Here is a 14,614-nt window from a genome sequence, read left to right as displayed (position 1 = left end):
CTCACTGCAGAGTCAGTTATTATTTTCAAAGTTAGCTTTTTTAAACCTTTAGATATCAATAATTTGTGAAATATAACATCTAATGTGAAGAAACTTGATACGATCGACCACGGGAAAAAGCTGAGTAAGATTTTGCAAACATTTTCGCGCTATTGTGTACCGTTTTGGCGTACTTCCTTGAGATTGCTGGCACGCACGCACGCACGCAGACAGACAGGCAGACGTCCAAACAAGACGAAGCTTTTAGTATAATACTCGACCAAGTGGGACCCCGTTGGGCCCCGTCCCCCAATGCGGGGGTGGGGGTCGCCGCGTCACATGGGAGGGCTGGTCCTTGAACGTGGCGTCGGCGCTCACCCAGGAGACAGGTGCCCCCCAGAGTCAATCACCCCCGTCACCCATTCCCCCAACGTAACTCATTCCCCCAACGCGATATTCCACCCTCAACCATAGCCCCCAACTGAGCAAGCGTGGCTTAATTCCCCTCATCCCCCAACACTCCCTCCCTCTCCTCATCACCCTTCCTCTTCTCTCCCCTCACTCCCTCCTCCACTCCCTCCTTCACCTCTCCCTCCTTCTCCTTTCCCCTACTCTCAGTCACTCCCTCCCACCCTCTATAACCCCTCTTCACTCCCTACCCCCCTGACTAATTGGGCCCCATTTCCCCAAAGCAATATTCCACCACTCACCTGTTTCCCAACGCAACCCGTTTCCACCACTCACCCCATCCCCCAACGCAACCCGTACCCCCAACGCAACCAATCCTTCCCATGTGGGGGGGGGGCGGCAGTGGGGGATCCCAGAGCCAATGAATGGACTCGACTTTTGGGTCGGCGTCGGCGCTTCCTTGAGCCAATCAATCCTTCCCACCTGGGGGGGGGGGGGCAAAAATCTCACTCTCTCCTTACTCCCCTTGAAGTTGCTGATTCCATTGTCTCTCTGTTACCTCTCGCTCCCACTCCGTTTCCCTACCCTCAGTCACTCCCTCCCTCGCCTCTCCCCTTTCGCACATCCCACTAAAGACAATGTTTAAATAACATTTCTTCTCGTCCCCTCCCCCACTCCGTCAACTCTCATAGCTTGTGCATTGGCAGCAGAGATCACATTGTGATGTCATTTTCAGAATCTGCACGGCAGCTTGGGTAAATTAGATCCCATTGTGATTGGAGGACTTTGAGATGCCATTGTGACATCATCACTGGAAGCTGCCAGAATCGTCCCCCACTCACAGTCAGTTATTATTCTCAAAGTTGGCTTTTTTAAACCTTTAGATATCAATAACGTGAAATATAACATCAAATGTGAAGAAACATGATACGAACGACCATGGGAAAAAGCTGAGTAAGATTCTGCAAAACATTTTGGCAGTTGTGTACCATTTTGGCATAGCTCCTGACATCACAGTCAAACAAGTCGAGACTTTTATTAGTACAGGTATAGATATAGATATTGTCTTTACCTTTTTAGTTAGCCACCTTTTTTTTCATTGGTGTGTGTACATTCTTTGTATTCTGAAAGATTCTTCAAATTATCTGGCACTGCAACTTACCTGATTGTAAATTAATTTACCTCTTCACTTTAGCTGGTGCTGCTCTCATTCCTCATAATTGCCCTTACCTGTATAAAATACTAGTAATTCTTCTGTCTTTCATAGTGCATATAAAAGTCAATCATATTATGATTGCTCCTACCTTTCATATAAGGTCATAAATTAATCCTGTCTCATTGCACCATACATGTCTGGTATTACCTGCCCTCTAGCTCCAGAATGTCATGCTCCAAGAAACTATTGCAAGAATACTCTATAAACTCCTCATCTAGGCCACCGGTGGCTGTCAGATTTTTCTGGGCTATCTGTAGATTAAATCCCCCCCCATGATAATCAGTATATATTTCCAATGAGTGCCCATTATTTTATACTTTATCCTACCATATGATTACAGTTAGAGGACTCATGCACCACTTCTGCAAATGTAACGTTGCCTTTATTTTTTCTTATCTCAATATTCAGGTCCTCTCTACATCCTGAAGTATTGACTTGGAATAGTTATCAGATCAAACTTATTTATTTTTATTTGGGCTCACAATTCATCTATTATGTTTCAAATGCTTTATGTATTCAGGTGCAGAATCTTTAGTTTTCTCCTATTATCTTTATAACATCTAGCCTTATCTAATGATTTATTCTTGGATTTGTGCTCTCTATCCCTTCCTGTCTCAGTCTGTTTACCATTTCCCTTATTTATAGCTTACTCTCTAACCTTGTCCCTACTTTTCTATTTACCACACATTCCCAACTTTGCCCCCATTATTCAGTTTATTTTTATTCCTTTAACTTCCAGACCCCTATTGATCTTTGTTTCAAACCATCAATAACAAAGCCTCCAAAGCCTTTGAGGATAAATAATTCCAAAGATTTGCCAACACATGTCAATAAATTTTGTCTCATTTCAGTCACAAATTACCTCCCTATTAGAGTCATAGAGTCTTACAGCATGGAAACAGGCCCAACAGCACAACTTGTCTATGCCAACCAAAATGCCCCATCTACATTTGTCCTATCTGCTATATTTTAAAAGTTATTAATGTTTAAAAACCGCGCATACACAATTGGGGGAGAGTTCTCATGCGCGTCTTTACTGGCGTCGCAAAGGGCACCCAACGGGTCCTCAGCCACGCCTGTGCAGTTGGGGCCTATCCAGAATTTCATTTCAGAAGATCGGCATCTTTTTTTCCCACTCTTCACAACGGCGAAGCGACGTTTCCACGGGTAAGTTTCCTTCAATTTTAAATTCTGCTGCTCCGGGACCTCGGCTGGGGTTCACTGCCTCAAGCCGTCCCACTCCCCCGGCTGCACGATGCTCGCTCACCCCCCGACAGCCCCGGCAGCCCCTGCCTCAAGCCACCCCCATCCCCCAGCTGCAGGACGCCCGCCCCCTCCCCCCGCTGACAGCCCCCACCTCTAGCCGTCCTCCTCCCCTGGCTGCAGGATACTCGCGCCCCCGGACAGCTTCCGCCTCAAGCTGTCCCCCTCCCCCGGCTGCAGGATACTCCCCCCCCCCCATCTCCTGACAGACCCCGCCTCAAGGCATCCCCCTCCCCTGGCTACAGGACTATGTAACAGTTCTCCTAGATCCCTCTGCTCTACAACACTCCCAAGTCCTGCCATTCATAGTGAAGGTCTGCCCTGGTTTGACTTCCCAAAATGCAACATCTCACACTTATTTGTATTCATCTCCATTAAACATTCCTCAGCCGCCTGCCCAATAGCAACTTTTCATAACTATCTTCGCTATCTACAATGAAACTTTTGTGTCATATGCAAACTTCCTAATCATGCCTTGTACATTCTCATCCAATCATTGACATAAACCACAAACAGCAAAGGGCCCAGCCCCAATCCCCGAGGCATACAAGTCTCAGGCCTCCAGACCGATAAACAAACTTCCGCCATCACCCTCTGCTTTCTTTCATGAAGTCAATTCCTTAAACAGTCTGCTAGCTCTCCCTTGTTTTTAGGCTTTAACACGGAGTTCAAAACGCCTTAACGAGGGGAATCATCCATCCTCTACAGCTCTATAAGAATTGTGGACATTTCATTCTTTCAAGGACTAGAGAACATAGGCCTAGCATACTCAATCTCTCCTTGACTGAATTCTGATTTTGTCAATATTAGAAGCATCTAAGATTAAGCTTTTGTCCAAAATTATAATAACTACCCAATCTTTACCATTATTAGAGACTTGAACAGGCCAACAGAGCCAATATCAGTTATTTCATAAGGTACACAAAATTGCTGGGGAAACTCAGCGGGTGCAGCAGCATCTATGGAGCGAAGGAAATAGGCGACGTTTCGGGCCGAAACCCTTCTTCAGACTGATGGGGGGTGGGGGGGGAAAGAAAGAAGGAAAAGGGGAGGAGGAGGAGGAGCCCGAGGGCGGGCGGATGGGAGGGTGGGAGGAGAAAGCTAGAGGGTTAAGGAAGGGGAGGAGACAGCAAGGGCTAGCCAAATTTGGAGAATTCAATGTTAATGCCATAAGGACGCAAGGTCCCCAGACGGAATATGAGGTGCTGTTCCTCCAATTTCCGCTGTTGCTCACTCTGGCAATGGAGGAGACCCAGGACAGAGAGGTCGGATTGGGAATGGGAGGGGGAGTTGAAGTGCTGAGCCACCGGGAGGTCAGGTAGGTTATTGCGGACTGAGCGGAGGTGTTCGGCGAAACGATCGCCCAACCTACGCTTGGTCTCACCGATGTAAATCAGCTGACATCTAGAGCAGCGGATGCAGTAGATGAGGTTGGAGGAGATACAGGTGAACCTTTGTCGCACCTGGAACGACTGCTTGGGACCTTGAATGGAGTCGAGGGGGGAGGTGAAGGGACAGGTGTTGCATTTCTTGCGGTTGCAACGGAAAGTGCCCGGGGAGGGGGTGGTGCGGGAGGGAAGGGAAGAATTGACGAGGGAGTTGCGGAGGGAGCGGTCTTTGCGGAAGGCAGACATGGGGGGAGATGGGAAGATGTGGCGAGTGGTGGGGTCACGTTGGAGGTGGCGGAAATGGCGGAGGATTATGTGTTGTATTTGCCGGCTGGTGGGGTGAAAGGTGAGGACCAGAGGGACTCTGCCCTTGTTGCGTGTGCGGGGATGGGGAGAGAGAGCAGTGTTACGGGGTATGGATGAGACCCTGGTGTGAGCCTCATCTATGGTGGCGGAGGGGAATCCCCGTTCCCTGAAGAACGAGGACATTTCCGATGCCCTGGTATGAAATGTCTCATCCTGGGAACAGATGCGGCGTAGGCGGATGAATTGGGAGTAGGGGATGGAGTCTTTACAGGGGGCAGGGTGGGAAGACGTGTAGTCCAGATAGCCATGTGAGTCAGTGGGTTTGTAATGTATGTCGGTCAGGAGTCTGTCCCCTGCGATGGAGATGGTGAGGTCAAGGAATGGTAGGGAAGTGTCGGAAATCGTCCAGGTGTATTGGAGTGCCGGATGGAAGTTGGTGGTGAAGTGGATGAAGTCAGTCAGTTGTGTGTAGGTGCAGGAGGTGGCACCAAAGCAGTCGTCAATGTAATGGAGGTAGAGGTCGGGGATGGGGCCCTGGTACGTCTCGAACAAGGATTGTTCAACGTACCCGACAAAGAGGCAGGCGTAGCTGGGGCCCATGCGTGTGCCCATAGCTACGCCTTGTGTTTGGAGGAAATGGGAGGAGTCAAATGTAAAGTTGTTGAGGGTGAGGACCAACTCCGCTAAGCGGAGGAGAGTGTCAGTGGCTGGGTATAGGTTGCTCCTCTGGTCGAGGAATAACCGGTGGGCTCCGAGGCCATCCTGGTGGGGGATGGAGGTGTAGAGTGACCGGACATCCATGGTGAAGATGAGGGGGTGAGGGCCCAGAGAGTGGAATGCGTGGAGGCGGCGGAGAGTGTCTGAGGTGTCTAGAACATAGGTGGGGAGGGATTTGACCAAGGGGGATAGGATGGAGTCAAGGTATGTGGAGATGAGTTCGGTGGCGTAGGTTGGGCGATCGTTTCGCCGAACACCTCCGCTCAGTCCGCAATAACCTACCTGACCTCCCGGTGGCTCAGCACTTCAACTCCCCCTCCCATTCCCAATCCGACCTCTCTGTCCTGGGTCTCCTCCATTGCCAGAGTGAGCAACAGCGGAAATTGGAGGAACAGCACCTCATATTCCGTCTGGGGACCTTGCGTCCTTATGGCATTAACATTGAATTCTCCCAATTTGGCTAGCCCTTGCTGTCTCCTCCCCTTCCTTAACCCTCTAGCTGTCTCCTCCCACCCTCCCATCCGCCCGCCCTCGGGCTCCTCCTCCTCCTCCCCTTTTCCTTCTTTCTTTTCCCCCCCCCCACCCCCCATCAGTCTGAAGAAGGGTTTCGGCCCGAAACGTCGCCTATTTCCTTCGCTCCATAGATGCTGCTGCACCCGCTGAGTTTCCCCAGCAATTTTGTGTACCTTCGATATTCCAGCATCTGCAGTTCCCTTTTGATCAGTTATTTCATAAATGATTGTAAAAGGGTTTAAGTGGGATGATTTTTCTTATTCCTTTCCGCACCTGTGTTCATGGTGGGCGGCGCGAATCACGTCGCAGCGGCCTCTGCAGTCCGTTTGTCTTTTTGTTATTATTTGTCCCGTTTTAATGTAGTTTTTATTTATTTTTTGATGGGGTATGTGTGTGTGTGGGGGAGGGGGAACTTTTAAAATCTTTCCCCTGCACGGAGAACCCGACCTTTTCCCTGTCGGGTCTCCGTTGTCGTTGGGGCTGCAACGTGGAGCGGCCTCCAGCAGGAACGTACTGGGGCTCCAGTCACAGAGCTGCGGAGCTACTCACCATCATGGAGCTGGCCGAGTCCGGAGCGGGTGGAGCTGTGGTGGCGCGCTGCTGTGACCGGACCCCCGGAGATTCGGAGGCTCCAACCGCAGGTCTGGCTGACAGTAATATCGGGAGCCCGCGGGTCCCTGGTGGGTGACCGCTTTTCGAGGCTTCTGCAACGGCGACTTCTCCCGCCCGAGTAGCGGGGTCGAGGATGACCTGGAGCGGGGCCTTACATCATTGCCCGGCGTGGCTTCAACGGCTGCGGGACTTTGCTAGCGCCCGCCGGGGGCTCCAACAACAAGACCCGGAGCGTGGCCTTGCATCACTCGGCGTGGCTTTAATGGCCGCGGGACAATTGCCATCGCCCGCCGGGGGCTTTGACTCTGACATCGGGAGGGGAATGGGGAGTGCAGGGAAGAGATAAGTTTTTTTGCCTTCCATCACAGCGAGGAGGAGATGCGCTGTGATGTATGTCTGTGTAAATTGTGTTGTGTCTTGGGTCTTTTTTTTCATGTGTGTATGACTGCAGAAACAACATTTCATTTGAGCCTCTATGAGGTTCAAGTGACAAATAAATTGTATTGTGTATTGTGTATAACATTGTGAGGCAAGCTCTTTACCATTGTGTATCAACGTAAAACACCAGAACAATATGTACATTGAAATAATGCCACCACACTTACCTACAACTTCTCCAACCATAAATATAAGACAAATAATGGCAGCAATGAAGAGTTTCCTTCTTGCTTGTAGTTTTTCTCTATTTTCAGTGTACGATGCAGATCTGTGGCAGTGCTGACTTACATATCTTTCCAATTCAATAGAGTTGGCATTGTTTCCATTGTCAAGTGGATGATTTGGGTAGACTTCTTTTGAACTGGAAAAAGGGCTGCAACACAAACAAAGCAACCTGATTAAATAAGATACATCTTGTATTATTTCATGCAAATTCATGTAAATTTTACACCCGATAATCAATTTTAATTTTCAAAGTTTCAAAGGCATCTCGTTTGATACATTATTTCTATAAAATACTTGATCATTCCATGCCACCAACACCCATCAACTTATATTGTGTCCAATCCACAAACTCACAAAAATGAACAATTTAAAAGGTGAGCAGTATACTGAAAGACAGCCTTCTCATGATACCTATCTTAAGAGGTATGTAATACAGCAGAATTTCTTTACTCCAGGGTTTCAATGGAGAAAATTCACCAAGATCTTTGGTCTTGATCACTTTCCAGTTAACTCCATTTGAATGCCAAATTCTGACAGGATAAGGGACAGATTCTTATGTTACGCCCTACAATCATAAAACTTATCAAGAGTTTGTGTGAACAATGAAAACTGCAATGAAGAGCTGCTAAGCTGTCAGTCTGATTCAATTAGATTTCCCTTCAAGTGGAAAATGCTAAAATTAACTTGTTAAATGTTAAAATTTTGTGCATTGGACCATAACAATTGGAAATAGGTTGAAAGCATCCGTAACTCATTTATATAGAAAAACATAATGTGTATGAAGGATGCTCGTTTCAACAGAAGATAGACACAAAAAGCTGGAGTAACTCAGCGGGACAGGCAGCATGTTGTTTAAGAAGGAACTGCAGATGCTGGAAAATCGAAGGTACACAAAAATGCTGGAGAAACTCAGCGGGTGCAGCAGCATCTATGGAGCGAAGGAAATAGACAATGTTTCGGGCCGAAACCATTCTTCAGACTGATGGGGGTGGGGGGCAGGGAGATGAAAGGAAAAAGGAGGAAGAGCCCGAGGGCTGAGGGAGAGATAGGAAGGGGAGGAGACAGCAAGGGCTAACAAAATTGGGAGAATTCAATGTTCATGCCCCCAGGACGCAGACTCCCCAAGCGGAATATGAGGTGCTGTTCCTCCAATTTCCGGTGTTGCTCGCTCTGGCCATGGAGGAGACCCAGTACAGAGAGGTCGGATACGGAATGGGAGGGGGAGTTGAAGTGCTGAGCCACCGGGAGGTCAGGTTGGTTAATGTTCGGCGAAACGATCGCCAAGCCTACGCTTGGTCTCACCGATATAGATCAGCTGACACCTAGAGCAGCGGATGCAATAGATGAGGTTGGAGGAGATGCAGGTGAACCTCTGTCGCACCTGGAACGACTGCTTGGGTCCTTGAATGGAGTCGAGGGGGGAGGTAAAGCGACAAGTGTAGCATCTCTTGCGGTTGCAAGGGAACGTGCCCGGGGAGGGGGTAGTACGGGAGGGAAGGGAAGAGTTGACAAGGGAGTTACTGAGGGAACGGTCTTTGCGGAAGGCAGACATGGGGGGAGATGGGAAGATGTGGCGAGTGGTGGGATCGCGTTGGAGGTGGCGAAACTGACGGAGGATTACTTGATGTATGTGACGGCTGGTGGGGTGAAAGGTGAGGATTAGGGGGACTCTGCCCTTGTTGCGAGTGGGGGGATGGGGAGAGAGAGCAGTGTTGCGGGGTATGGAAGAGACGCTCGTGCGAGCCTCATCTATGGTGGAGGAGGGAAACCCCCGTTCCCTGAAGAATGAGGACATTTCAGATGCCCTGGTGTGCAGATGCAGCGTAGACGGAGGAATTGGGAGTAGGGGATGGAGTCCTTACAGGAAGCACGGTGGGAAGAAGTGTAGTTCAGATAGCCATGGGAGTCAGTAGGTTTATAGTGAATGTCGGTCAGAAGTCTATCACCTGCGATGGAGATAGTGAGGTCAAGGAATGGTAGGGAAGTGTCGGAAATGGTCCAGGTGTATTTGAGTGCCGGATGGAACTTACGGACAGGCAGCATCTCTGGAGAGAAGGGATGGGTAACGTATCTGGTCGAGACCCTTATTCAGACGGACGTCAGGGGGGAGAGATATAGATAAGGAAGAGTGAAGGTGTGAGAACAGGGCAAAGGGAATGGGGATCAAGGGAAATGTAGAATAGATCATTGTTAGCTGGGAGAAGGTAACAATAAAGCAAACAGAGATAAAATGTAGTCAGAGACAGTAAGACTGGGCGGAGAACTGGGAAGCGGGAGAGTTGTCAGGGTGATTGGAGGAACATTGGAGGAACATCACCTCATATTTTGCTTGGGCAGCTTACACCCCAGCAGTATGAATATTGACTTCTCTAACTTCAAGGAACCCTTGCTTTCTCTCTCCATCCCTCCCCCTTCCCAGATCTCCGACCAATCTTTTACTCTCCTTAAGACAATTATCTCAAACTGTCATCTGGTTACTAATCTCCTGCCAGTGTAAGCAATTTCTTCTTCATCTCAAAATCAAAACACCTCACAATATGCAATATCTCTATTAAATCTCCCCTTAACCTTGTCTGAATTAAGGACAATAATCTCAGATTCTCCGGTTCTCCATGTATTGAAATCTGTCACTCTCGGTACCATTTAGCTTCAGTTTTCTATATACTTTCCAAGACTTCAACTGTGCCATATTGTGGTACCCATAACCGGACACAATAACCTCCCTACTTTTGCATAACATGCTTCTATTATAAATATATAAATTTGCATTCATTTTTAATAGCTTATCATCATGTCACACCGACTTCAATAGATGTGCCTATATGAATGGACTCTATAATTTTAGACACAGATTGAGATTATTAGTTTTTTCACATAATACATGCTGGGAATGATTACCCATTGCAAATGAATGCTTGATCTCATTAAGAAACCTGTTTTAGATTAATTTGTGCAAGTTCATATTCTCTCTGGTAATGTCATACCAACGTCATGGTTATTTCTGAAGACATGCCACATATTGTGCTTTACCAAATTATTTGTCCCTAGTGTCCGTATTGGTGTATTTAATTTTCCATTATTGATGCATCACAATAGAATGCTTATTTTTTACAATGCATCTGTCAAAATTGATAGGAATCAATGGAAACCTGCTGAATTTCCTTGGCCTACTGCGGATAATGAGGCTTCCTTGGCACTGACGTTAAATGTGGGTGGACTAGGACAAACTGTTAGTGATATTTCTGTCAAGGAACTTGAAACTCCTGTCCATCTCCATGTCAGCACCGTTGATGCAGACTGGGAACGTACTTCACCCCAACTCATGAAGTCAATTGCTTTTTGTTTTGCTGGTGGCTGTCTCCAATGCTTCTTTCAAAGTTTTACAAGTGAGCTTACTCACTTGTAAAACCAGATGACTACAGAACAAAAAGTCTCCAGGAATGCTGACTGACCCGCTGAGTTACTCTAGAATTTTGTGTCCTTCTTTGGTATAAACCAGCATCTGCAGTTCCTTGTTATTGCAAAAAAAGTCTACTGCATTTTGAATCTCATTGTAAAAAGGCATTGAATACATTAGACTCCATGCTGGATCACAAATTATTTTTTTAGCAGGAGAATAGCGATATAGTCAAATTCTCTTTATTATGCAGTGTTGTTTTGAGTTTTGGGAAGGAAGTAGAGAGAGAAAATGTGATTAGCAGCATATGATTTATTTTCCATTGAAATACATAACTAAAACTCTGCTTCTGTTATCTTCCGGTTTGGCGGTCTTTCTATTTGCGCAAAAATGGTTCGCGATAGAGCTACGACTTTTCACCAGTTCACTCACCGTTCTCCTATGCTGCGAGTGTACCAAGTTTCGTTTCGATCGATTGAATATCATAAAAGTTATCGAGGTTTAAATATCTTTAAAACTGTGTATGCGCAGATCGATCTCTTCTCCTGCCAGTCAGCGCCGCGCAGATTAGTCTCTTCCCCTGTCACTCCCCAGGACCGTCCGCCCCTCCCTGCGTCTTCACTGGAGCTGAGGATGGCCGGCGAAGGTTTCCAACTGGACTTTCGGAGGGACCGAAGCAGCCCAGACAGCCCCCAAGCAGCACAGCCCAGCCCAGCCCCAAGCATTCCAGCCCCGCCCCCAGCAGCAGCCCCGCCTCAAGCAGCAGCCCCACCCCAAACAGCAGCCCCGCCCCAAGCAGCAGCCCCGCCCCAAGCAGCAGCCCAGCCACAAGCAGCCCAGCATTGGAGACCCGACCCAGCCCAGCCCAGCGTGGGAAACCCAGCCCAGCCCAGAGTCGGAGACCCAGCCCAGCCCAGCTCAGAGTCGGAGACCCAGCCCAGCCCGGAGTAGGCGATGTCGCCGATGTCGCCAAATGGAAAGCAGTGACTGGTCCTGGCAGAGGAGAATGACCAGCGACCAGCGACCAGCAACCAGCGCCCGCTGTGAGTCCCCATCGCACCGCCAATTCCAGCCGCTACCCCTCTGGTTGCCCTTACTGGCCCCTCCCCCCATGCACACACCCCTCTCCCCCCACAACTCCCCCCCCCCATGCCCACACACCCTCCCCCCCACAAGCCCCCTGCCCACACACAACCCTGTCCACACACACCCCATACCCCCCTGGCAGAAGATTTCATCCTATATTTAACACTTTATTCGCGATTAAAGCTTTAAATATGCCAACTTTCACAAGATTTTTACATATTCTAATTCACATTTCCCCCCTCTAGGCAGAGATCACTTTCACTGACCATTTTATGCTTTATTTCTCGACATTACTGATTAAAATTTTTAAAAATCCAAATACCTTGAATTTGAAACCGACAAGCTTCAACTGATGATGTCATAATGACAGCTTCAACTGATGACGCCACAATGGATAGACTAGCAGCGGGAGGGCGAATTGCTATTGCAACACGCAGGGCAAGTGCTATTGGAAATTTTTTAAAGAGCACTGCTGAGAGAGGCAAGGGGAGTGCTGGAATCTTACGTTTGGGAACGGCTTGAGTTGGAGGATCATGCCTCCCGTGGGGGCTATGGGTATGGAACGGGTGTGTTGGTGGAGCAGACCCAACGGGTCTGCACTTGGTCTAGTATACTTATTAAAAGTCTGATCTTGTACGTGTGTATATGTGTTTGTATATGTGGTTGTCTTTACATCATTGCAAAAACACTACGCGGTAACGATTACATTTTTACATTTTCTGATTGTCATTTTCCCCCTCGAGGCCGAGATCACCTTCACTGAACATTTTATGCTTTATTTCTTGACTTATTACTGATTAAAAGTAAGTAAGAGGTTTAAAAAATCAAAAAACTTTGAATTTAAAACGACCAGCTTTCACTAACGACCAGTCTTTCATTGTGACGTCACAATGGCTCGGCTAGCAGTGATCAGCTTCACTGAAGATTTCATCCTATATTTCATGTAATTCGCGATTAAACCTTTAAAAATGCCAACTTTCACAAGATTTTTAGATTTTCTGATTAACATTTATCCCCTCAAGGCAGAGACATCTTCACTGAACATTTTATGCTTTATTTCTAGACTTATTACTTAGAATTTAACAAAATCAAAAGACTTTGAATTTAGAATGACCAGCTTCAGCTGATGACATCACAATGGGTCGGCTAGCTGATCAGCTTCAAGTTATTCGCAATTAAAGCTTTAAAAATGCCAACTTTCACAAGATTTTTACTGTTGAAATCATTCCTGCCAGCTTCCAACACACTTCGATCCAATGTTGCGACACAGGAACACTCTGACCTTTTCATCTCACAGGAGGGGGAGGGCGAATTGCTATTGCAACATGCTGGGCAAGTGCAATTGGGGGCTACGGGTAGGGAACGGGTGCGTTGGGGGAGCAGACACAATGGGTCTGCACTTGGTCTAGTAATACATTAAATCTTCACCTGGTTTTGCAGCAGAACTATTTGAATATATTGTCTAATGTTCATTTTTACTGACTCTTAGGTAGTGATGCTGTGAGACATCAGTTTGTGCTGCCAATTATAGACTCTTCACAAGACTATATGCAATGTATCACAGAAATGATCTAAAATATTTAAACAGCAACTTATGCATTAAATAATGACTTATTTTGGAATATTGATGAAATAAATATTACTGCCAGCTAACAATGCGATTGCTGAATTTCAACCTTTCTTTAGTCGCAGCTTTGTTGGCGCGATGAAATACAACCCAACTTGCATGCAGTTTAGATTAAGCTGCAGACAAATCCTATATAATGGCTATTACGACCGTACAAAGCATTGTCTGTTTCTCCTTCACTGATGCTTCCTGAGCTGCTTGGTATTTTTAACGGTTTCTGTATTTATTTGAAGAGTCCCAGCTTCTGCAGAATTTCACTTTCATTTCTGTGACTTCTGTGACTTCTGTGAAACTGCTTACTGCTGCACGGATGAAATGGTTCTCGTACATGAACAACTGCAGCTTCACAGACAATGCGTGTAACTGAGCGGCGTATGGTATAATAATGAGGAATGAAGAGCAATATGTGTGATCTGTTTGCCCAAGGCATTTGTTTTCACTTCTGGACGTTGATAGGCTCTGCTTGCTGGCATATGCTTCACTTGGAACTACTGCAGGTAATGAATGCTTTTGGCAAAAGCTATAAACCTCAATGACTTCTCATCATGGCCTCCTCACAAATCTTGTAAAAATCTGGATGAACTTTTTTCCATAGAGAAAACATCCTTTTCCCCTCGCCACTCACATAGATATTAATAAATAGGATATTTTAAAAAGAAAGCAGCTTCTGACCAAGAGAAAGTAAGAACTCAGGGATATGAGACTTGGCTGTCAAGGTCAGCGAGAATAACAGAATGTTAGTGTTTGTGTCAGATATCCAGCTGAGTAAAATATAAATGCCTGATGAACATCTTATCTTTTTTTCCCCACTGTTACACAGTCATTGGGAACAGTAATTTATCAGTGGTTCATTCATGCTTTTACATCCACAGCAGTTATTCATCAATCAATCTGACAGCTTGTTGAACAATATTTATCGATGCACACTTCCACTCAACTGCTTTTTCATAAGTAGCAAAGCACAAGTTAAACCTTAATGCTACAGATTATCGGACTTTATTGTAATGCTTACCATAACTTATTCATAAAGTTACCAGTTTATTCATAAAGTTACCAGTTTACCATTCCTTACCAGTACTGGAATTTTCATGTCATAGTGAATAAGAGTAGAATTCAGCCCATCAAGTCTACTCCACCATTCAATCATGGCTGATCTCTCTCTCTCTCCAAACCCCATTCTCCTGCCTTCTCATAACCTCTGACACCTGTACTAATCAAGAATCTATCTATCTCTGCCTTAAAAAATACCCACTGACTTGGCCTCCACAGCCATCCATGTCAAAGAATTCCACAGATTCGCCACCCTGGCCAAGATTACTAGTTCCAAACCAAAGAGTTAAGGGCCTAGCCCAGTTGGCCAGCAGTGACTGTCGTGCGAGAATCGTCTAGCAGTATGACAGTTGCACGCTTTGCTCTTGAGGGCCCTGCTTCTTTTGGGA

At 46.7% G+C, this 14,614-nt stretch overlaps 1 protein-coding gene across 1 annotated transcript in view; it reads right to left on the bottom strand.

The window, feature by feature from the left end:
* The window catches only part of slc30a3 (solute carrier family 30 member 3), a 101,456-nt gene that overhangs the window by 59,654 nt on the left and 27,188 nt on the right, over positions 1–14,614 (bottom strand). The window contains exon 2 of the mRNA XM_033021402.1: positions 7,008–7,213. Coding sequence (XP_032877293.1) covers positions 7,008–7,213 — 206 coding nt within the window. The remainder of the gene's footprint in view (positions 1–7,007; positions 7,214–14,614) is intronic.

Source organism: Amblyraja radiata, chromosome 5 (assembly GCF_010909765.2).
Source record: "Amblyraja radiata isolate CabotCenter1 chromosome 5, sAmbRad1.1.pri, whole genome shotgun sequence".
Lineage (NCBI taxonomy): Eukaryota > Metazoa > Chordata > Chondrichthyes > Rajiformes > Rajidae > Amblyraja > Amblyraja radiata.
Note: the sequence above shows the minus strand (reverse complement) of the source record. Positions and strands in the feature narration are given on the sequence as shown.